The following is a 21177-nucleotide window of genomic DNA, read 5'->3' on the forward strand; positions in this document are numbered from 1 at the left end:
AGCTAGTCCGTCCCTGGAAGGAGAGGCGCCTTTCTCTATGGCCGGGGACATGTTTCGCGCACCTGTCCATCGTGGTATGCGCACCCTAGATCGCTCTGCATTCCACAAGATTGTCCCTCTGAAAGCAGCCAGGGTCTTCGACAATAAGAACATCTTCAGCGTACGATCCCAGCTAGAACGCAGCAAGGATGCCTTACAGCAGGAACGCATAGGCAGTGTGCATGCCGACCCAGATTCAGAGCGTGCGAAAACCGGCAGAAAATGCATTCTGCTAAGGCCCGAGGTCGTAGCTGCCACTCAAGAGGAAGCCTACGGTAACGAAAATCTTGAGATTCATTACACAGATGACACAGCGAGCGCCTGGCCGCATTCAGAAGTTGTCGCAGAACTTGTGAAGCAGCAGCTCATCGCCGTGATCCCTTTCAAGCTCCGTTTAGGCTACAGCTACTGGACATATCACGATATTATCACCTCTATTCTACCGGAGGACGAACAGGGTGAGATTCCCTCCGGCTTCACGCAGGTAGGTCATGTTGCTCATCTGAACCTACGCGATGAATACCTGAAGTACAAGCATCTGATTGCAGAGATACTCATGGACAAGAATCCTGGGGTGAGGACCGTTATCAACAAAGTCGACGATGTTGGCGAAGAGAATGAGTACCGCACATTCCGTTACGAAGTTTTAGCAGGACCTGACAATATGGATGTCACTATCAGTGAGGAGAACTGTACTTTCCGCTTCGACTATAGCAAGGTGTACTGGAACAGTCGATTGCACACCGAGCATCATCGGGTCGTTACGACTTTCAAGGAAGGAGAGGCCGTGTGCGATGTCATGGCCGGCGTGGGACCGTTCGCTGTACCTGCTGGCAAGAAGGGCATCTTCGTCTGGGCTAATGACCTCAATCCGGATAGCTACGCCAGCCTACAGTATGCTGTTACGAAGAACAAAGTCGCCGAGTACGTACGGCCATTCAATGAAGATGGCAGGACGTTCATTAAGAGTGCCGTTGCCGGTCTAGCTAAAACTGATCATACCGTGTCCGTCTTCCAAAAGTCGTCCAGAGACGTGCCTCATACTGCACGACGGCCGGCACGAACGATAGCGCAACCGAAGTTCTTCTCACATTTTGTACTCAACCTCCCTGCAACAGCTCTCACATTTCTGCACTCCTTCGTCGGTCTCTACAGCCAGTCTGTTCGACAACATCTGTCCGTACCTCAGGATGAGATACCCATGCCGCTCGTGCATGTGTACTGTTTCAGCACCAAATCCGACGATAATGTCAAAGAAAGCGCTGAAATCTGCGAAGAAATTACCCGGCAGCTTGATCATAAAATGATCCCAGGTACAGTAAGAGGGCCCACTGCGCTAGACAAGGTTGAAGAAGGAGTTGAGGTGTTTGACGTTCGGGACGTCGCGCCGAAGAAAAGAATGTTCTGTGCAACCTTCAGGCTACCGAGAAGCGTAGCGTTCAGAGAAGTGTGAGCGCCTCACCTCTAAATCGCCTCCGCATTGTAAGCTGTTGAGTGCAGGCAGGGTGTCTTAGTGTTGCGGTGCCAGCAGGCCTTGAACATGGAGTAAGCCTTGCAGGTTCGCAGCAGCGCACCGACGTGGAAGAATGTCCAACCGCTCAAGGAAGGCCAGACAATGTAACATTGGCTTGAACCGCAAAGGACGAAACCGAAAGCGCCAGTTCGCGGTTACTCAGCGAGAAAGAAACTGCATCGGCATCACTGATCATAAGATGACTAAAGTGAACCAGTCGACCTCACATCTGCGGCTAAAATGCTATGTGGTTGACCGAGCAATAAGCCATGTGATTGGAGTACAATTATGCGGATCACTTCTTCCCAACACCAATGAGCGCCACTCCCTTCAGCTTTCCCGGCTCAGAGGACGTCATCCTTCTCATCTCCTCCACCATCACTTCCTTGAACTTGATTACCTCATCCTCGCTCATGTCCTTCGTCAGCGCAATCATGTGCGGCAGCTTCGTGCACAAAAAGTCGGCAAAGCTCTCACGGTTCTGGAATTTCAGCTCAACCAGGACTTGGTGAGTCTCGACCTCTTGAAATCTGGCTCTCATTATCTCTCCTTTCAACCCCGTGGCACTCGTCCAGGCTTCTGGCATTGTCGGCACCTTCTTGTCTGGACGTACTTTCGGCAGAAGGTTCATCAGTTCCAACCATTGCGAGCCTTCCCAGGCGGAAACACTCAACACACCATTGGTTTTGAGGACACGACGGGTCTCCTTTAAGCATTGCATTGGATCTGGGGTCATGAAGTAGACCATGCCGGCTGTGACGTGGCTTTGGCTGTCGGATTCGATTTCGGTCAAGTTCATGGCGTTCTGCACTTTTGCATCGACCTTCTTCCAGAGCGAGTCGGCATTGGCGCTCTCCTTGATGCCCATAACCTGCCTGATCATTCCTTCGCTAAAGTCGGCACAGGTGAGGCTGCACTCCTTGGGTATCACACAGCCGTAGTCATCAATGACGTGGGACATAACAGGCCCCGGCCCGCAGCCATTATCCAGAATTCCGGTTGCGCGAGAGAATGGTGACAAAGCATTCGCGCGTTCGAGCATGAGCTTGATCGGCGCGGTGTTGACTCCAACAACAAGCTTGAGGTATTCTCCCGCCAGTACGTTCCAGTCATCACCTTTCGTCTGCGGAGATGGTCAGTAGGGAAGCGATACGGAGCATGCGGTTTGTGACCTACGTCCTGGAGGTTGACCATGTTGATGTTATCGATATGCATCTGCTATTGGCTGGTTTCACAGCTCGAAATCTGAGCACAAGACGGCACGGCTTGTGAGAATGCTGGATGTGATTGCCAAAGTGCCCTAACCTCTAGACTCACAATCTACCAAGCTATATAAGTTCGCAGCTAGTGACCCAGCCTGTTACTGTATTGTCTCCGAGCCCTATTGGTCTGTGAGCCACACTGCTCGCGCCGGATGGTTTTCGGAGACATGCAAAGCGCCGTTGTGTGAACATATTGACAGCAAGTTTTCATACGTCAGAGCCATAGCCCATTTGCCGACTAGCAGTCAAGATGGTCGATAAAGAGTCCGCAGGCTGTTCGTACAATGATGTCGCTTATAACTGTGTCGAAGATGCTCATAGACTCGAGGCAGTGGATCCCTCCTCGGCATATGCCGTCGTGGCATTTTGCTCACATCGAACCGCATGGCCCGCCAGACACCTTCCTTTCCGGGAATCTCCACACAGAATCTTCCCCTTTGGCGATAGAGCAATACACCCTATGCATGTCGAATGCTCTGTACGCTCTGTATGCGCTGCATTCCCTTCTTGAGTTTGGCAAGTACTACAAAAGCTCTTCTTACTGTTCGGACAACATCTTTCTACCGTTCCTTGGGCCCTTGTAAACGTACTCTGACGAGCAGATCTCGAGGTATGGCCACGGATGGCGCGTCTCCCCTCGCTCAGAATGCGGTAGAGCACGAAGCGAAACATCTTGCAAACGGTCATATCAGCGTCAACAACTGGTCGCAACCGGGACCTGCAGCATTCGACTTCCGCAGTATGTCTTTCAACGTCAACCGACGGCGCGAGCGGGCATTGACTACTTACAGGCGATGTTGTTACGACACCTACGACTCGCATGCTCAACGCAATAGCGTCGACAACTCTACTTGACGATGTGTTCCAGGACGATCCAACCACCAACGATCTGGAGGCGTTTATCGCGGACCTCACAGGCAAAGAAGCGGCATTGCTCGTCTTGAGCGGCACAATGGGCAATCAGGTCTCGATACGAACCCAACTGCTGGCGCCTCCACACAGTGTCGTTACGGATCATAGGTCACACATCCTCGAATGGGAAGCTGGAGGTGTTGCAAGTCTTTGTGGAGCGCTGGTCAAGCCCGTCGTGCCGAAGAACGGCGCATATGTGACACTGGAGGACGTTAAGAAGCATTGCGTAATATCGAGCGACATTCACGCCTGTCCAACCAAGCTGATATCGCTTGAGAATACACTAGCAGGGATTGTTCTGCCATTAGCAGAGTGCCAGAAGATCTCGAAATGGGCTCGCGACAACGGCATATTGATGCATCTGGATGGCGCTCGGTTGTGGGAGGCGGTTGCAGCGGAAGCTGGGTCACTCAAGGACTACTGCGCCTGCTTCGACAGCATATCTTTGTGCTTCTCTAAAGGTCTCGGTGCGCCTATAGGCAGCATCATCGTGGGCACGAAGGTCTTCCGTGAGCGAGCACGGTGGGTCCGAAAAAGCATAGGCGGTGGGCTAAGGCAAGCGGGCGTAGTGACGGCTGCAGCTCGGGTAGCGGTAGAAGATACGTTTCTAGGCGGCAAGCTGAATGCTTGTCACGCCCGAGCGCGGCAGATTGCGCAACTATGGGAGAGCTATGGTGGCCAGACGTCCAATCCAGTCGAGACGAACATGGTGTGGTTCGACTTGGACGCCGCGGGCATCAGCAAGGAGAGTTTCATCGAGGAAGGGCAGAAGGTCGGCTTGCGATTACTGGGCGGGAGACTAGTAGTGCACTACCAGATTGGCGACGAGGCTGTGCAACGGCTTGAACGGCTCATGCAAGCTGTTTTGAAGGGGAGACAAATGAATGGTGCAGTCGAGCACTCTGCGGACAAGATGCAGTTCCCTACAGAATAGACGTGGCTATAGGCTTGGAGGAACGTTGTGGCGTGTTGACAGAAGACTTGAGGTCGTGGAATGCATATCGCCCAGCGTCGACCAGACCACAACCACGGCACCGCCCAGGTTTCAAGCTAGATGCTCGCGTCCGCTTGTGGGCAGGGTGGAACCGCCGCCTTACGGCAAGATTCCATGGACGTACACTTATCTAGTCTGCATTGCGGAACAGCCAACAATCACCACATGCATGTGCATGAAAACACCGTTTCTCGACGGACCGATATGCGCTACGAAGGGCGGCGGGCGACAGAAAGTGGGGAAATGAACATTAGGTAGGACTTCCTATTGGTCACATATCACGGCTTACGGCTGTTGAGCTCTTGAGGCCGCCCTTCGAAGGTTGCCTTCTTTGCAATGCAGACACCGGAGTGGTCTACGTGCTAGGTCACGCTCACTCTACTGCATTCCCGTCTTTCCCCGTGTGTATAGGACGGAGAACTTCGTCACCCTGACCGATGTGCGTCTTGCTTGCGAGCATTGTTTCCTCTCTTCTTGGTGTCGGATCTTTTCCAGGGCTGTTAGGTCGCTACACGGTAACACGTTGATATGCTGCATGTCTACTTCTTTCCACTCTGATGACTATGGCTTGTGGCCTTAATCTCCATCCCGTCTTACAACGATCGTCTTTGTAGATCCACTATCCAGTTGGCGTTGTCCGGAACGACATCGCAATGGACGACACAACATACACCGACGGCAGCACCGCTAAGAAGCCTAGCAATGCGACAAACTCTCACCACACCTTCAGTCCTTTCGTCGACCTACAGCTTGAAGCTCATGGCCAGCCCCAATATCTTACTTCTGCCAATCCCGGCAACGGTGGCAGCTTTGACGTTGATGAAATCAATCGCATGTCATTGTCGCAACATAACCCACCGTTCATGGGACTCCAGCGACATCCACAATTACCGCTCGCTATCTCTTATCAAGGCGCGCCTGGCTATTTAAGCGAACAACATGACCGTTTGCAACAAAGATACAGTGGCAATCAGGCAACGAAGCTCACGGACTCAGCGTATGGTTCATTGAGTGTGACGAGCGGACCCACGCCGTTCCATTCGTCGATTCCGGCACACCAAAGTACATGTTCATCGCATGAGGCAACGGAGGCCGCATATAGACAGCGTTATCATATCGCGAGCTCGGAGAGTGTTGCGAGTGGTTCCGCCAACGGTGGCGGAGCTCAGAAGCGGCCATCTCAAAGAAGTGCCAGAAGCCGGAGTAAACCTGCGATTTCACCATGCCAATGGTGTGGCAAGGAGCTCAAGAACCCGTCAGATGCACAGTGAGTCTGAATGCACAATGACTTTTGATTGTGGACTAATGACATGTAGTAAGCATGAGCTTCAGCATACAAAACCGCACAGGTGTGATGAGCCTGGCTGTGGACGGAGCCATGAAGGGTTCGCAACCCAGAACGATCTTCAGCGCCATCGCAGCTCGGTCCACAAGCGAAGGCCCCTTGTAGGATGCTCCAATGGCTATGTTTGTATCATCTGCATCCACGCTCATCCAAACTCTGGCAAACCCAAGTTCTGGTTACGCCGTGACAATTTCAAGGCTCACGTGAAAAGGAAGCACGCAGATCATGATGCGGATGCCATCGTCAAGAGGTATGTACCTCCAATGTGACGGCAGGAAGTACCTAACCATACGTAGGTCTGCAGCAGAGCGGCCAGAAGATGCCGAGACAGTGGAATCTGGCTACTGCTCACAACCGTCTCAGGTTGATCCCTTCGAACGTCACCTGTTCCGACCCGACATAATCAGTCAACCCATCTGTGAGGATCCTGACCTGGGTATACACAACAGCAATCTGGTGTTCGCTGTTAGCAGCAATGACCCTGGCAACCAACTCGCAGGTGTTGGTGAGGGTGCCGATCGACTTTCGATCATGCCATCAACTCACCAAGACCCGAGCTTTGCTTTCCCAATTCACGACCTCGGAGACGGACTCTCTATGCTCAGCAAGGCAGCGGTCACACTTAGTGATCTGAGCTCACTCGCGGAGTCACTGATGCCAAAACCAAGTCGTCATTTTTCACAAACCTTGCAAAGACCAGTACCTCATTTGCTGCCACAAGTCTCGCCTTTCAACTATGAGCCAAGCGTATGGAAAGCTCAGGCACCCAAGACATCAGAAGCGCAAATTGGCCATCAAAGCGACCCACTGACACCGAGCGATGCTGGGGGAGCCCACAAGTGCGACTACTGCACTAAGACGACAAAGCGTGAGTGTGACCTTCGGTATGTAACGGATTGTGCGGAGCCTCACGACACATATTAACGGATAGCCCAGCAAACATACAAAACGCCATACCCGGCCCTATGGCTGCACCGATCCCTACTGCTTTAAGCCATTTGGAAGCCGAAACGATTGGAAGAGGCACGAAAAGTCACAACATCGGATACGTGAAGCGTGGAGGTGCAATGTGAAAGTTTCGGAGAAGACCTGTGGGAAGTTGGTCTACGCACGGGAGAGAATGCGATCTCATATAAAGCGCCGGCATGCGGAAGTGCGAACGAAGAGTCTAGACGCTCTTTGCAATGGCATGCACCTTGGAGACAATGCTTCCGACCAATTCTGGTGCGGGTTTTGCGAGGACCTTGTTCCATGTAAAGCAGACGTGCAGAAACCGGGAGAATATCGGATGAAGCATATCGGAGACCATTATGATAAAGACGACAAGCACATCAATGATTGGGTGTGCGTTATGGTCAACAAGAGACGAAAGGATTTTATCAATGATGTGGAAATGATGCACCGCCTAAAAGACTGCTCGCGCACCGGGCGCGCTTGGAGCGAGAGTGGCAGTGAATCGGAAGTCACGACGCGTGTGCGGTGTCAGAAAGTCGCAAGATGTCCGTCGTTGCAGGGCGAGTCTCCCCAAAATGTTGGAAGCATGGCGCCCTTGACCAAGAAACGAAAAGTTTCAGCGGAAGTAGAGGTGGACGCAGACGGTGTCAGCGACGACGAGTGGAACGGCGGAGCTACGCTCAAGCCGTATGAACGAATAGCGCCATGGATGTAGTTACATATCAGCTTGTGACAGCGTGGAGCGCAGTATGTGGTCTAGCGGCGCCTCAAGCTCATACCTTTCCATAAAGTCCTTCGACTTTTCGGCTCCTGTTGAGTGCGTAATGCAAAGGCACCCTGAGCGCCAGTGGGATCATCAATGACTCGCAAAGGTGCAAGAGCAAGAGGGTCTGTGTCATCGATACCACAGTCTCTCGTTTCAGGTCTCGGCAAGTCGTGTAAGGACCCGCTAGGAGTGAGGAATCCTGGTCTGCCCGCTGCCCTAGATCCTGGTGCTCTTTCGAGTTTGGAAGCTTGACACTCGAGGCGTGAATCGTCCTTGTCCGGAACGTTGAGCTGCAATGGAAGGCCTATGCCAGAGTCGAAGGATGCAGACTGGATGACAGTGCGCACGGCCATGTCTGTGCTGCTGGCGGGCGTGCTGGGGCTTTCGCTATCAATGGTATCTGCGTCATCATCCACGGAGTCGTCAGGGAAGTCGATCGTTTTTGGTGACACCGGACTTTGAGACGGCAGTGGCATCAAAGTTGGCGGCGGCAGTTTGATCGGCGTAAGCGCCAACGCTCGGCGGGGGGGTTTCCTTGCAGCCACATAGGCCTCTTCGGGCGGGCGTGGCGACGGTGACCGTCTTCGAGCACGTGCAGCTGTAGCGGCGCGGTGGAGTGCGGGAGACAGAAGGTTGTCCGCTGGCGCCTGGAGAGCACCTGAACCCTTATCGGGAGCTTCACCAGCTGATGGCCGTGTCTCTTCAGCCGCTCCTGCTACGTTGATAGTGTCTTCAAATTTGACGGCCTGTCGATGCTGCAAAGCAGGGTGTGTCGCGCCCGCGTTGTTCGCTTGCAAGATCGCTTCGCTTTCGGCATTTAGCAGCGCAGCTTCAGCTTTGGAGAACTGCTGACGACGAGCTCTGTCTGACAAATCCAAGAACCATAGCGCTTGCTCGAACGTGATAATGTGTTGGTGGAAGAGGTCGGGAGTGCCACATCGATCCGAAGACGACGAGAACTTTCGCAGTTCATGCGCAGATTGCGGACGTTTGAGGTCCACGGAAGTTCCAATGCTGAGCCATCTAGGCTTGCGAGAGTGCTTACGCCGCATCTGGGCAGCCCCTTCCTGCGCTATACGGAGTCGTTCTTGTTCGGAAAAGTATTTCTTCCTACAACGATGTCAGTGTCCTTGAAATGGCAATTCAGGGTCAGACAGGGCCGTCCGTTGTGCCAACACTCGCAATTGAGAGAGTAGCGAGTGAGCCAAGAGATATTGTTGTGGGACGCTCAAGCACAAGAAAGGGCAATACTTCATGGGTGCAGTCGACGGCGCTCGCAGGGGATGATGCTATAGTGTCAAGCACTCAGACTTACTGGACAGAGACTGGAAGCCTCGCAAACTCATCGGGAGTGATCATGTCCGGCCTGCTAACGGACAGACTTCGTCGCATCGACTGCTGGCTTCGGGGTCGTATAATGCGGCTGGATGATCGGGTCGGAGTTCGTTGTTGATGGAGGGGGAAGTCTGGGTCTGCAAGTAGGTCGATGGAGACACGAGCTTCATACTGTGGTTCAGCAGCAGGGCGTTTGCTGGTAAACTGCATGGTGGAGTGCCTGCCCGCAGTACGCCTGGTGGAGTTTGGCGTTCGAAATTGCACAGCGTTCCAGCGCCGTGGATGAGTTACTGCATCTGGAGCCGTGCTTGTGTAACCTTCAGTATGAGGTGTGTTTGTTGCGAGAACATATCGAGATGCGAACTAGAGAGAGGACGTTACGCAAAAAGATGCGGCAGAGAGATCGCCACTGACGCTACCATTGCTGTATCGTGGTCTATGCCACGACTGTTACTTACGATATCACTAAGGCTGTCCAGGGAGGATGCGCGAAGGCTAACGGCGTAAGCAGCGAGGGATGCTGAGCTCCACCCAATCGTATGAGTTCCACATGACAATCCCGGAATGATCTTCATGGCCCCAGCATTGTCCGTGTCGGTACGATATCAAGCCCACTGGCAGCACTACTCAGCGTTTTCGGGCGTGCAATCCACCAGCTCCCCTCGCCGTCGAAAGATCGCCTTGCGCCACCAGTTTGCTCCCTCCTCAACCAAGCACGCGCATGTTCAGCAGGCTGTAGGCGTCTAAGCTGTACCACCCTGGCCATCATTCCGTGACGTGGGAAGAATTGATTCACTTCATTCCTTCACCGTGTAAGAGGATGCATTAGTCGAACGGCTACTGTAGGTCCAAGCGTGACCCCGCCTCCTAGCCGTGGGTCAGACCAATCGTGAGCCCTACAACAGAGGCTTCTGAACTCGATGCCCTTGGTTTAGGCACCGCGATCCTGATTTGAGGACGATGAGGCTTGCAACATCCGGGTCATCTTACATAGGGCTATGAAAAGCGCCTAAAATTCGGATTTCTAAGGGATAACGTTCGCATAGGAATGCATACGGAGGCGGCAGGCCATATATTTAGGATGGAAGTGATCGTCGTTGACACGGCAGTGAATGTCGATCTCCATGAGCGCTGATGAAGCACGGGCTCGTCCCTGACGAGGATAACGCTTCGCTTGCTTCTTCAGGGCCACGGGCGTTTGGGTTCAATCTCCAAACACACGGTACCGCGGGGCTCGTACTATGCTGTGTAACATGTCCCGCCTGCAATGGCTCATAAACACGAAATCCATGATTTAATTAATCCCTCTCCACCCTTATGGCCACGGCATGCGGTCCCATAAGGCCTCCACAGGTACGAGTGGTCCACAAGTGATGCAGCGCACCCACACCGCAGTGATCGACGGGGACTAGCATTTTGATCATCCGCGCACGCGACGCCAAGGATTACCATATATCGTTGGCACAAACTTCAATGCATGTGTCTACACGTGTGGGAAAGCAGATAGCGTTGTGTCAGTACTGACAGTAATGGACTTTACACTTTGATCTAGACAATGCAGCTCCAAGCAACCAAAACGGACAGCACCGAGCCCATTATGTGATGCCCATTCCGCACACGTGCGGGCACACCGTGAGCGCAGCTAACAGTCTATCAAACCCTCAGCTCCATCGCGTCCAATATACGCGTCGTACACAACTTTGATCGTATAGGCCAGACAGGTAGAGCTTACCAACCGCGTTCGCACCTGCCTCCAGTGTTGCTGACCGGCGGAAGTTACGAGGCCGGAAATTGATCCACCAAGATTGCCGTGAAGTTGGTGAGACTGTCCGCTCGGTCAGCAGCCCTACTTCTGCACTCACCGTGCATCGCAGCGATACACACATCGCGAGTCATGCCAGCAGCCATATTGTGTAGCAGCAGCGTTTCATATGTGATGTGAAATCGTGCAAACCAAAGAAATGCTCGTACGCGCCCTCGAAGCCGACGAGGGTGTTTTCAGAGTGGCCAATCATTACTGTCAAGACGTAAGGTATTTATAAGTGTATTCTCATTCGAGGAAAGTGATATGCTGCTGACACAAGTGACACACGCAAGCGCTTATCATATGCTAATACTCGTTCCATTGCCCACCCCAACCCAGCCAATCCGGTCCCAATCCAACGCCGGCATCATCTATGCAGCTCGCGAGTCCCTGATGCTGCGAGAACGCCGGAAACCGCAAGAACAAAGAGCATGTTGACAGGCATTTGTATCACGCCTCCGGCATTGCGTAGTAGTAATCATTGTCCAGGCCCTCCCGACTGGGAACTTCTCGAGCTTCGATCTCCACGCCGTTGACTCTCTGATCGAGGGCGTCCCAATCGACGTCTTCCCACCTCAGATTGAGCATGCGTAACCGCACACCCCAGTCAACCATCATGTCAATCAAAGACGTCGTGTCCTTGGTGATGGGTTGCTGGTTTAAGAGCATCAGTAGTCCGTCGAGCCACTCCGAGGCTTCAGATGCGGTCTGCGGGAACAATTCTAGTAGTACGGACTCCTCGGTGTTGGACTTGGATGCGTTGCCCATGACTGTGATCTTCGTCGTAGTCGTACTGCCGACGTGTTGCTGCGAGTCTTTGAGTGTTTCGCTACTGGAATTGTCACCATTCATGAGCGGTTGCTGCTCTTCCGACGCAGACACGTTGCTGTCTACGGAGGTCACAACGTCGAGGTCGATCTTCTCGATCAAATCGGCCAATGCTGGCTCGTTGCTGCCTTTACTGGCATACTCAAGGTGGTGCAGCCAACGCCTATTGTGACTGAGCCGGACGTAGCGCCACGGCCCAGTACGGCCCGCCGTAGCCATGCTGGCTGGGAACCAAGCACCCTTCAATAGGCAGCGAACACGCTGCTCTTTCATAAATTGCAAGCTCTCATGATGCAACTGCTCTCTCACTTGCTGAAGATGAGGCCCCCAAGCGTCCGCGTAGATGTCATCTAAGCCTTCCATTTGCCACTTTCTCGCCGTCTCGAGTGTGACACTTCGAAGCTCTTCTTCCACTTTGCTGACATCAGTCCTACGGCTTGCTGTGCCTACTACACGCTCAACAATGATGCGAACTATCTCGTCGATCTTGTAGAAGTCTTCGAGTTCCGCTCCAGCAACCTTCCAAATGCGCAGGAAGGCGTTCAGGGCGGCAACATGCAGCCTCCCCCATTGTAAAAGCAACGGGCGATAGGCCGTATCGGCGTCGGTAGGACGGCTTCCCATATGCCTAGCTTCAGAGCCAGCGCTCCCAAGCTCGATGGCTTCGTCAATCTGAAAGTGCTCGTATAGAATGACGGTTACACTCAAGCTGGCTCGTGCAATTGGACACCGCTGCTCCTTCGGCTGCACTGACTGCTCCATTAAGACCTTGTGGTAAGCATCCTGGTTACGTTTGGTATAATCTACCACATCCATCATACCAAGATAGCCAGTCTCGTCAAACTCCCACGCCGGACTCTCTGTCTCAAAGCCGAGACGGCGCCATTTCTCAGGGTGGTGTCGTTTTGGTGGCTTGCCATCCGCATCGTCATCTGCCACTGGCGGATTGTACGGCTCGGGTCTGCTGAGTAGATGTATGGTCTTGAGTGCACGCTTATGCTCGGGCAGCTCGACGTTGACACGGACTTCCTTCCACTTCCGTAGTAAAACCTTCGTTAGATTTTGGAACTCCAGGATAGCAGACGCGAGCGGACTGCTTAGGTCACCAGCAGCATCACCACGCATGAGCATGCCTACTCCGCCAATAACACCGAGGTCCTGCAGTCGCCTTACGAACTTTGGCCACTCTTGCTCACCGCCGTTAATGACTGCATCTCGCATGAGAGCATTCACAAGCTGCAAAGCATTTGCACACAAAAGGTGGTCAGAAGCACTCAAGCGTTGGACTAAGCATTCAAGAAACTCCGGGTGACTGTCCAGTGCAGGTTTAATCGCTCTAAAACCGGAAGCCTCATTGCTTTCTCGCCGTGCTCCAGTAAGTGGCCGCGAGACGACTAAGACCAGGAGGGTCAGAGCATTCCGCACGGTGTTAACAAGCGGATGTGACACTGCTAGCGAGACGGCCTTTAGTACATCAGCGGTCCATTCGCCGTAGCCATATCGCCAAGCCTACCTTTTCGATAATGGGACCATCCAAAGCCTCCCAGCCCATGTCCAGCTCCAGTAAGGCGTCGAGACTGCCGAAGGCATATGCTTGAGTGTTTCCCGTGGTCTCCAGGACCGCTTGTCTCAAAGCCAGCAGGCCGTCTCCTTGAATGAACGCATCTGCGAAGGACGGGTCGCTGAGCATACCCTGCAGCTTGAATACTGCATACTTCCGGGCAGCGTCATTCTCCGAGACCAGTCCCGAAACCAGAGACTCTACGTCGGGCGGATCCTCCATCATGCGAGTCACTCTTGAAACACTCCTCACTTCACGCTCGCTGCTCGCTGCTCGGTGTTCCCCTCCTACGTGCAGCTTCCTCCTCGATCCAAAGTCAACCGGCCAACAACAGCACCCAGCCGGTTCCGTGACCTTATATATGAATGTTCCCTTTCTCGCTCAGCACCTGCGATACCTTGCAGATGCAGATGAACAGGAGAATGGAAAAGAGGAATCTGATGTGACGAAACATAGTCGAAGCTGTGATCCGGAAAGGCGTGAGAAGGCCGAGTCCCAGCGCCAATACTCTCTTGCTCTTGGCCCTCTCACGTTACGATGTAGAAATGGGTGTAGGTCATCGGCCAAGTACCGGGGACCAAGTCGCGCCTGCCTTGTCGGTGAAGCGGGGATTTCGAAATGGAGGTGCTGGTGCCGCTGCTGTTGTCTCAGGCTATACGGTTTCAACGTCTCACACTGCTCCCCACACACGAAGAGGAACCTGGAGTAGAGACTGGAAATACACGCAATGATCACTATATGAGAAGGAAAGAGCAGTGCTTGTTCATCTTAACCGCACTGCATCATCCTGAAGGCATGGATGGCCGAGGGCCCCATTGACCGGCGGGTCCGGGCGCCGTACGAACAACTTCTCCACGCGCCATCAGTATCGACGAATCGCGATGCAGAAACACTCGCCCGAATCTCCACCTTGCCGCTCCCGCTCTGCATCGAATCGCGCAAGAACGTCAATCTAGAACGCTGCGTTTGTGCGGAAAGCCCGCTGGACAATTGGCCCGGTGATAGGTTATTCGACCGCGGCAGCTGGGACGAGAGCGAGCTGACTAGCTTAATACTATGATTCTATGTACAAGTCCGAAGATAGCCTGGCGGCTATTAGACGCACGAGTGCCGCCAGCCATGGATACAGAGTCCCTTGTCTATTCCGCCAGCGCCATGCAGTCAAACGATGATAACGATAAGGAAGGCTGCAAGCCATGCCGTGCTTGTGCCTACCAAGGCTTCTGTGCTCGCCTAAGAGATATTGTGTAGCCCCTTTGATCCTCCACAGGCAGTTGTCCACCCACCGATCATTTTCGTTTGAACGCAGCAGCGTCTAATGTTATATGGTCGGGCTTCGCAACCGAGAGTCTGCGTTCCCGAACGATGATCTTGATCGACGTTTATCGAAGCCTGATAGACACCCGACAAGATCGATCCCTTCATTTTCTCCAGCCAACATTCCAAATGACGTGGGCAATGTCTCTGGCGGTGTTGATGGTCTCGCTAACCCTGCCAAACAGGCCAACCGCCATCACTTCCTCTTCCTCATCATCGTACGGCATTAGCATGCCACTACCCGTCCGCCTGAGGTTGCTCTCACTAGGTTCTGGTGCAGGTGTACTACTGCGAGCACGAACGCCGCTGTTCTTGTTTCTCCGCCCTCGGTTGCCAAGCGCCTCGTACTCGTCCTCTGACGACGAAGCTGAAGCACCCAGTGAAGATCTCGGATTGCTGGCTCCGAAAGACCAAGACGAGCTGTTCTCGGCCTCAGCCTCTTTTTCCTCTGGGAGCAGGAAGTTTGCAGATGGATGGCTCGGACGCAACGTCTCTTGTGATGGAGACGGTGAAAGTCGACTGCTGCCCCAAGCTCGCCCAAAAACGTGATGTTGTTGTGCCTCGCTCACGTCGGGGCTGTCGGTCCGATATTTCAACGTTGTGGCGGGTAGTGTCTCGATCGTCTTCCGACTAACCGAACTACTCCTGCTAGTTTTGCTGTTGTTCCTGTTGCCTGGTTTTGCCTTGCGCCGCATCATGATCACACCATCGTCACTACCAGATTCGGGAGAGCCTGGACGCGGGCCATCTTCAATCTCGCTTTCAAGGTCGTCCTCGAGATCCTCTTTGCACTCAACCGCGATGCACTGCTCCACTTTGTCATCGAAGCGGATGTGCCGTTTCTCGTGGCACTCACATGGCGTGCAGTTAGAGCTACTACTCCGGCTAGTGAAGTAGTCCAACTGATCTCGACTCGGTGTTTCCGAAGGTGCGGTGCTGGTCGAGAAGTCCGACTGAGTGCGGTGAAAGGAAGCTTTGCGGGAGTGCTTACCCTGCTGAGCTTGCACGGCAGCTGCAGCCTGCTTCACTAGCGAAGAAGCGGATAGACTCTTCTGCAGCATCACTTCAGACATGCTCCGCTTCTTCAAGATGGGCTTCTTGTGGACGAACGAGTTGCTCTTCGAGATCTGCGACATCGGCTCGGATAGATGTGCGGTGATGGGATGTGAAGTTGCAGGCTTCAGCGGCCCATAAAGCCACGTGACGTCCGACTCTTTCAGCCAGTTCAGGGTCTCCGGCGACACAGTCCGAAGCTTGTACTTGGACTTCGCCCATGTGCGCCACGAAGCGTTCTCTAACCGGGATCTTTGACCGTACACTCTTCGCTGTGATACGATGTGCCGCCAGCTTGACCATATATCCTCTTCTCGCCAGTTGTGGCTCAGATAATCGACGTGCTGCTTCGGTTCTTGTTTTATCGCAGTATCGTCGGCTACGGTGGGAGTGGGTAGTGGCGAGTCAGACGCTGTTGTGTCGGTTGTGGAGCCCACAGGCTCATCGCTCGAATGAGACTCCTCAGAGCCTTCGTGTCGCTCATTGAAACGTACGCCGCCGTAATCCGGAAAGCTGATATCATCGTCGTCGTTGCTGGCTTGAGGTTCTAGTGAGAGTGTCGGAGGGCTTGGCTGGAACGAGAAGTTTGACGTAGATGAATGCGTGGGTGACGCTGCTGATAGCGCATGCTCTTGGTGCTCAGCAGGCTGAATGACAGACGGACTCTTAGCACTCGTAGACAATGCCTCATGACCGAGATGTAGCGACGATGAGGACGGATGCGATCGGCGTAGACCTTGCGAATGATATAATGCTTGGCTGTCCGGCGTTGAAGAGGGGTGCATAACCTCCGCCATGGCGACGGATGCCAGTGTTAAGCGTGCTAGTTCACCGAGTCATGCGTATTGATAGGGTGTGTTCTCGAACAATAGTATAGCCGTCCAGACAATGCTCCGATACGACGCCGCCGTAAGTCGTAGGCTCCCAACCCTCCTGTACTGCCACCGTGTCCCACTCAAGCCTCTCATCAGCGAGGTTACAAAACGGGTGCCAACGCTCGATCCGACAGTGTCGTCAAGTACAGGTTGAGATCCGAGTCCGGAAAGGTAAGATGCTGACGCAGCCTGCGCTATGTGGTATGCGAGTTGCAAAGGGAATGCACAGAAAGAGTGCCAACCAGTTGGTTCGAGGATAGATTCTCGGTCGCTTCGAGACTCGGTTCACGTTCCGCGGCGGAAGGCAAAATGCTCTGGTGCGGGGCGAGGATGGCCGTGCACAGGAGAAGGGACATGCGCAAAGCTGTGGCAAGCGGAGGTGAACGGTGGTGAAAGAAAGCTTGCGATGCAGGTATCGACGGATCGTAACTGCTTCGCGATCGAATGTGTACAGTACTCCGTCTGCACGCTTCTCTGCTCTCTCCTAGGCACAGTGGAGCAGTCGTCCCACACCCGCCTGGGCCACAAAACGCTGCCGATCAGCGTGGAGTAGGATACGGAGATACAAAGCTTAGCTGTTCCGGGACAAGCCTCTCTCATCATCGAGCCCCGAGTACTGAGATATTCTCCTCAACGAGCAAAATCGGCAGAGATTGATTGACGCATTCGTTCATTCGCTCGCTCTTCTGCGGCTGTCGAAGCCTACACTGTTATCCCGGCCGTTGACTTGGAACCCGTTCGTAACCTCTTGCGCGATTACGGGTGATTGATTCATTCCAACAAACTCGGCGCCGTGAAAGCCTTGAGGAGGAAATCGGGTGCTCTTCACAGCCACAAGCCCGGGGACGCGGTCGTTCCCTAATCGCATGAGCATGCTGAGCTACACCTAGGGGAGCACATTCCATAGCTTGACCAGCTTTCTAGCTCTCCGCTTTTCCTCTGTGCCATCTCCTGATAAAGTACGCTCTGCTCATGCAGTCGTGGGCAACCGCAATCGATGCTGCACCAGCGGTAGATCGCCACACCCTGCGTGGCCTTGCAACCACGCTTCTACGGCAACTACAATGAGGCAATCGGCCCGTCAAGATGGAAGCCGTCGGGGATCAGTATGCGGCTGGAGAAGCCTGCAGTAGAGCCTTGCGTGTGCCCCTGGTATCATTGCTCCGAAAGGCAAAGCTGACATAAACGTGCTCTCATCCCAAGTTTCTTAACCTTTTCATTATCAGATGCGTGTATTGACAACGCATGGCAGACGTATGCCTGAGGTGTGCTGCGAGACTGACTTCCTCTCGCCCTCCAACAGCATACTACCTGTTCGCTGTGGACATACTCCACCGCAGTTCACCTCACTGGCTCCACTCTTCCTCCACCAGCATATGCGGTCCCCAACGCTACAGGCGACCACGTAATTGGTGCGTCTGTATGCACGTTACGAACCCCAGCATCCGCAGTCTGGAGAGACCAACGACGAGTAAGGATACTCTTTGCGTGGCCCACTTGTGTAAGAGCTGGCAAGCTTGGCTGTAAATTGGCGCACTCCAACCATGCCATGGCGCGAGGGAGTATGATCACATGCTTGCTGACTAGGCGCATAGCATAGCTTGGCTTGCATGATCATGCATGTTGTGCAGCACTTCACGCCATGACATGGGTGCGATTCCGAGTTGTGCCAACGAGACGGCAACACTGCGCCGAACGTTGATGTGCTATCTGGCACAGCTGGTGCGATCATACGAGTACACACAGCTGGCACAATGGAGTGACTGCACCTCAACAACCGCTTATCAGCAATGCCGCAGAACCAGGTGCTGTGTCAAGGGTACGGCATGCAAGTCTGCAGGTTCCTCTCCAACGGCGAAAGATGTTCGCTGGCGTTGGGACACCTACCACGCCGGCTGCAGCTGACACGGATGTAAAAGTCTAGTACGACGCGCCTTCAATCACTGGCTTAATTGTCGAGCGTGCTTGCCTTCTTCGGTTGTTGATCCTTCTGACGCATGGTGGCAACTGTCATGCTTGTTGTACAATCATCATCACTGCACAGCAATACAACGCTGCACCTGTGGGTACCCTCTCATAGTTGACAGGAGCAAAGCTTCAAAGGTGAAACTTGCGTCGATAGGGAATCCCAGATATGAATAGCAATGTGTTAGAGCATTGATAGGTTAGTCATTCAATCAATCATCATCTATCCCCGGGCTGGGCGGTACTAACAGCCAATTCTCCGACAAGAAATACAAGTGATATAGTAGCTGAGCTCCAACTCGATACACAAGCGCTCGCTTTCCATCAGGATGCCGTGAGGCGTTTAGGAAGACGCACCGCCCTGCTATAGTCGCCCGGTTTTACATACGAAGAGTCTGCTTCGCTGTCATGGAGGAGATAAGGGCTAGACGGTGGTTGAGAGATCAACGGACAGTACGACTCGTGAACCTACAGTCTGCAAGCCTCTTCACTGCGGGTCCCTCAGACGACCCCAAATATACACGGCTTGCATACGTACTGGATGCCTCACGAATAGGAAACGCGTTGGCTATGCTCATCGGGGTAGAGAAGCGCGCGTAAAGATGTCCTGCCAACCCAACCTTATGACCAGGATGTCTTCACTGTTCTGGTCATGTTAGAATCCACGACGAGACTCCTGCTCGGCGAGGAAGGGTAAGCTAGTACTCGCTCGATTTATCATCGGTAGCAGCGCTTCTACATTGCTATTCATACAGTCCTGCCTTAGCAGCTCGCTATCGAGCGTCGACCGTAGCCTCTGTGTAGCATCGACTTTAGGCTTGCGTTTAGGCTTGCTACGAGCTTTCTCGCGCAGAGCACTAATTTTGCCAAGATAGTTTGTTGTGTTGTAGACAATCTCAACACTGTGTCGAGAACTAAAGACGGACTGTGCACTTCAGATTGATCGCACCATGTTGCCATCTTCCGATCATACTACACCGCTGGAGTCTACGATGATTTGTATATCTATTATGATGTGTACGCATGCTTACATCAAGCGGCGTTGGTGGTTTAGTGGTAAAATTGATCGTTGCCATCGATCAGCCCCGGGTTCGATGTGGGTCCTTATCAAACTCTATCTGGTGATACTTTGAATCATTGCTAACCCAATCAAACAGTCCCGGCCGACGCAAATGAAATCTTTTTGGACACCTTTCCTTGTCAAGTGTTTTTGGGCGAAGTATATAAGAGTACCGTCGAGCAGCAGGTTGAACAGCGAGAGTTTGTGTAGTGTTCTGGGAGTTTTACACTGATTACAAGAGATGTGTCGTTGTAGATCGAGAACTGCATTGCGCCATTCCGTATATCACCTATCATGCATATTATCGTCTGCTCGTATAACAGAATGTAGCAAACTCGCTCGTAGGAAGACGAATTAGAGGACACCCCGGTTGCTACAACGATCGAGTATCACTAGTATAACAGATCTGCAATTCATGTAGACGACTTCCTTTAGTAACATCCCTACTCGCAACGTGGTAATGCTAATGTTCCTGCTATCTTAAGCCTGTGAGCCAGATCGATCAAGATTATTCTAGTGCATAGATGATTTAGGATATTTGCTGTAGTAGCGCAAGGAGATGCGTGTGGGGTGAAGTGTGGCACACTGCCCCACTTTTATTTGCGGCGACTCCCGCCAGCTTCTAGGGCAAGAACAGATGCAGCTCTTCTCGCCCCATTGGCCCCAATGAATACGTATCCAAATGGTGTATCCTTCTGACACCCGACACTGTTGGAAGCGTGGTCGGCGGCTACGGAGCTCATATCTCATGCCGTATCCGCCTGCCTGTTACGCTGTAATTAGGACAAGCGGAGTCCGAGCTGGTACGAGGCTACAGCTAAGATATAAGTTCACAGTCCGATCTTCGTTATTGCGGTTTTCGCCCGGTAGTTTTACTGACCGCAGGTCGTTGTCTCGGCACCTTCGGGAACATCTCCTTCGCCTTTTGCAAATGTCTACTTGATTGGTTTACAAGAGCAGCCAGTGGCGCTACGATCTTTGATAACCGCACAACATGCCTGTGGGAGATGCCTTCACGCTCGGCCGCACGCTCATATATGCGGCGAACCTCTCGTATAGTTTGGGTGCCTTTGCCGCGGACTACAACAAGACGCACGTCTACAATCCCCGATGGACGCCACACGCAAAGTTCCACAACGGGCAGACGATGAGCCTCGCAGCAATGCTATCGTCTGCTTCATGCACCCTTGCCTATCAATCAACTGGTGTTGAGCCCGACATAGCCACGACACTCCTATGGTGGGCTGCGGTATTTGGGAGCTTCTACTGCGCTTCAGGATTGAGCGCTATACTGTACCCCGGCACCGACTGGGCGGACGAGGAGTACAAGCGCAAGGACGGGTTAACGCAGCGACCTATCTTCTGTACGGTGATCGCAGTAATGTGGGTTGGGTATCTGCTCGAGGTTCGCAAGTATTGAGATGCAGCGTTGGAGGTGTGAGGTGGACTTGACTCAGACGCTTGGTTCATGCTCATGCATTGCATCTCCGTCGACCACAATCACGCTTAGACTGGACAGCGCGGAACAAACGTATATGCGACAGTGCTCTTAGAGCTGCTGGATTTGGCGTGAAGAGCAGCTTCCATTCTTGGT

At 53.2% G+C, this 21177-nt stretch overlaps 10 protein-coding genes across 10 annotated transcripts; 4 read left to right on the forward strand and 6 right to left on the reverse strand.

The window, feature by feature from the left end:
• Nucleotides 1–49: 49 nt before the first annotated feature.
• On the forward strand, nucleotides 50–1492 carry BAUCODRAFT_76373 (uncharacterized protein; the record flags this gene model as incomplete). Its single annotated transcript, XM_007681212.1, has 2 exons — nucleotides 50–314; nucleotides 375–1492. The coding sequence occupies 2 exons, from the start codon at nucleotides 50–52 to the stop codon at nucleotides 1490–1492; spliced, it is 1383 nt and encodes a 460-aa protein (XP_007679402.1).
• A 355-nt stretch (nucleotides 1493–1847) lies between these two features.
• On the reverse strand, nucleotides 1848–2594 carry BAUCODRAFT_125397 (uncharacterized protein; the record flags this gene model as incomplete). The annotated part of the gene is made up of 1 exon (XM_007681452.1): nucleotides 1848–2594. One exon carries the CDS (start codon nucleotides 2592–2594, stop codon nucleotides 1848–1850), a length of 747 nt encoding a protein of 248 aa, XP_007679642.1.
• Nucleotides 2595–3250: 656 nt separating this feature from the next.
• BAUCODRAFT_245092 (uncharacterized protein) lies at nucleotides 3251–5017 on the forward strand. Its single transcript, XM_007681453.1, has 3 exons — nucleotides 3251–3330; nucleotides 3417–3553; nucleotides 3606–5017. Exons 2-3 carry the CDS (start codon nucleotides 3427–3429, stop codon nucleotides 4658–4660), a joined length of 1182 nt encoding a protein of 393 aa, XP_007679643.1. The 5' UTR covers nucleotides 3251–3330; nucleotides 3417–3426; the 3' UTR covers nucleotides 4661–5017.
• A 356-nt stretch (nucleotides 5018–5373) lies between these two features.
• Nucleotides 5374–7734, forward strand: BAUCODRAFT_125399 (uncharacterized protein; the record flags this gene model as incomplete). Its single annotated transcript, XM_007681454.1, has 4 exons — nucleotides 5374–5987; nucleotides 6037–6315; nucleotides 6362–6949; nucleotides 7002–7734. 4 exons carry the CDS (start codon nucleotides 5374–5376, stop codon nucleotides 7732–7734), a joined length of 2214 nt encoding a protein of 737 aa, XP_007679644.1.
• A 20-nt stretch (nucleotides 7735–7754) lies between these two features.
• BAUCODRAFT_245238 (uncharacterized protein) lies at nucleotides 7755–9510 on the reverse strand. The gene is made up of 2 exons (XM_007681455.1): nucleotides 9101–9510; nucleotides 7755–8895 (listed from the first exon to the last, which is right to left on the reverse strand). The coding sequence occupies exons 1-2, from the start codon at nucleotides 9328–9330 to the stop codon at nucleotides 7776–7778; spliced, it is 1350 nt and encodes a 449-aa protein (XP_007679645.1). The 5' UTR covers nucleotides 9331–9510; the 3' UTR covers nucleotides 7755–7775.
• A 1110-nt stretch (nucleotides 9511–10620) lies between these two features.
• On the reverse strand, nucleotides 10621–11067 carry BAUCODRAFT_37235 (uncharacterized protein). The gene is made up of 3 exons (XM_007681082.1): nucleotides 11005–11067; nucleotides 10853–10945; nucleotides 10621–10770 (listed from the first exon to the last, which is right to left on the reverse strand). The coding sequence occupies exons 1-3, from the start codon at nucleotides 11026–11028 to the stop codon at nucleotides 10669–10671; spliced, it is 219 nt and encodes a 72-aa protein (XP_007679272.1). The 5' UTR covers nucleotides 11029–11067; the 3' UTR covers nucleotides 10621–10668.
• Nucleotides 11068–11201: 134 nt separating this feature from the next.
• On the reverse strand, nucleotides 11202–13825 carry BAUCODRAFT_245188 (uncharacterized protein). Its single transcript, XM_007681456.1, has 2 exons — nucleotides 13266–13825; nucleotides 11202–13216 (listed from the first exon to the last, which is right to left on the reverse strand). Exons 1-2 carry the CDS (start codon nucleotides 13536–13538, stop codon nucleotides 11375–11377), a joined length of 2115 nt encoding a protein of 704 aa, XP_007679646.1. The 5' UTR covers nucleotides 13539–13825; the 3' UTR covers nucleotides 11202–11374.
• A 482-nt stretch (nucleotides 13826–14307) lies between these two features.
• Nucleotides 14308–16468, reverse strand: BAUCODRAFT_113998 (uncharacterized protein; the record flags this gene model as incomplete). Its single annotated transcript, XM_007681457.1, has 2 exons — nucleotides 14308–14915; nucleotides 14994–16468. The coding sequence occupies 2 exons, from the start codon at nucleotides 16466–16468 to the stop codon at nucleotides 14735–14737; spliced, it is 1656 nt and encodes a 551-aa protein (XP_007679647.1). The 3' UTR covers nucleotides 14308–14734.
• A 1241-nt stretch (nucleotides 16469–17709) lies between these two features.
• Nucleotides 17710–18755, reverse strand: BAUCODRAFT_245122 (uncharacterized protein). The gene has a single exon (XM_007681458.1). It carries the CDS (start codon nucleotides 18288–18290, stop codon nucleotides 17988–17990), a length of 303 nt encoding a protein of 100 aa, XP_007679648.1. The 5' UTR covers nucleotides 18291–18755; the 3' UTR covers nucleotides 17710–17987.
• A 1714-nt stretch (nucleotides 18756–20469) lies between these two features.
• On the forward strand, nucleotides 20470–21029 carry BAUCODRAFT_245390 (uncharacterized protein). Its single transcript, XM_007681459.1, has one exon. It carries the CDS (start codon nucleotides 20578–20580, stop codon nucleotides 21001–21003), a length of 426 nt encoding a protein of 141 aa, XP_007679649.1. The 5' UTR covers nucleotides 20470–20577; the 3' UTR covers nucleotides 21004–21029.
• The last annotated feature ends 148 nt before the right edge of the window (nucleotides 21030–21177 follow it).

Source organism: Baudoinia panamericana (assembly GCF_000338955.1).
Source record: "Baudoinia panamericana UAMH 10762 unplaced genomic scaffold BAUCOscaffold_11, whole genome shotgun sequence".
Taxonomy (NCBI): Eukaryota; Fungi; Ascomycota; class Dothideomycetes; order Mycosphaerellales; family Teratosphaeriaceae; genus Baudoinia; species Baudoinia panamericana.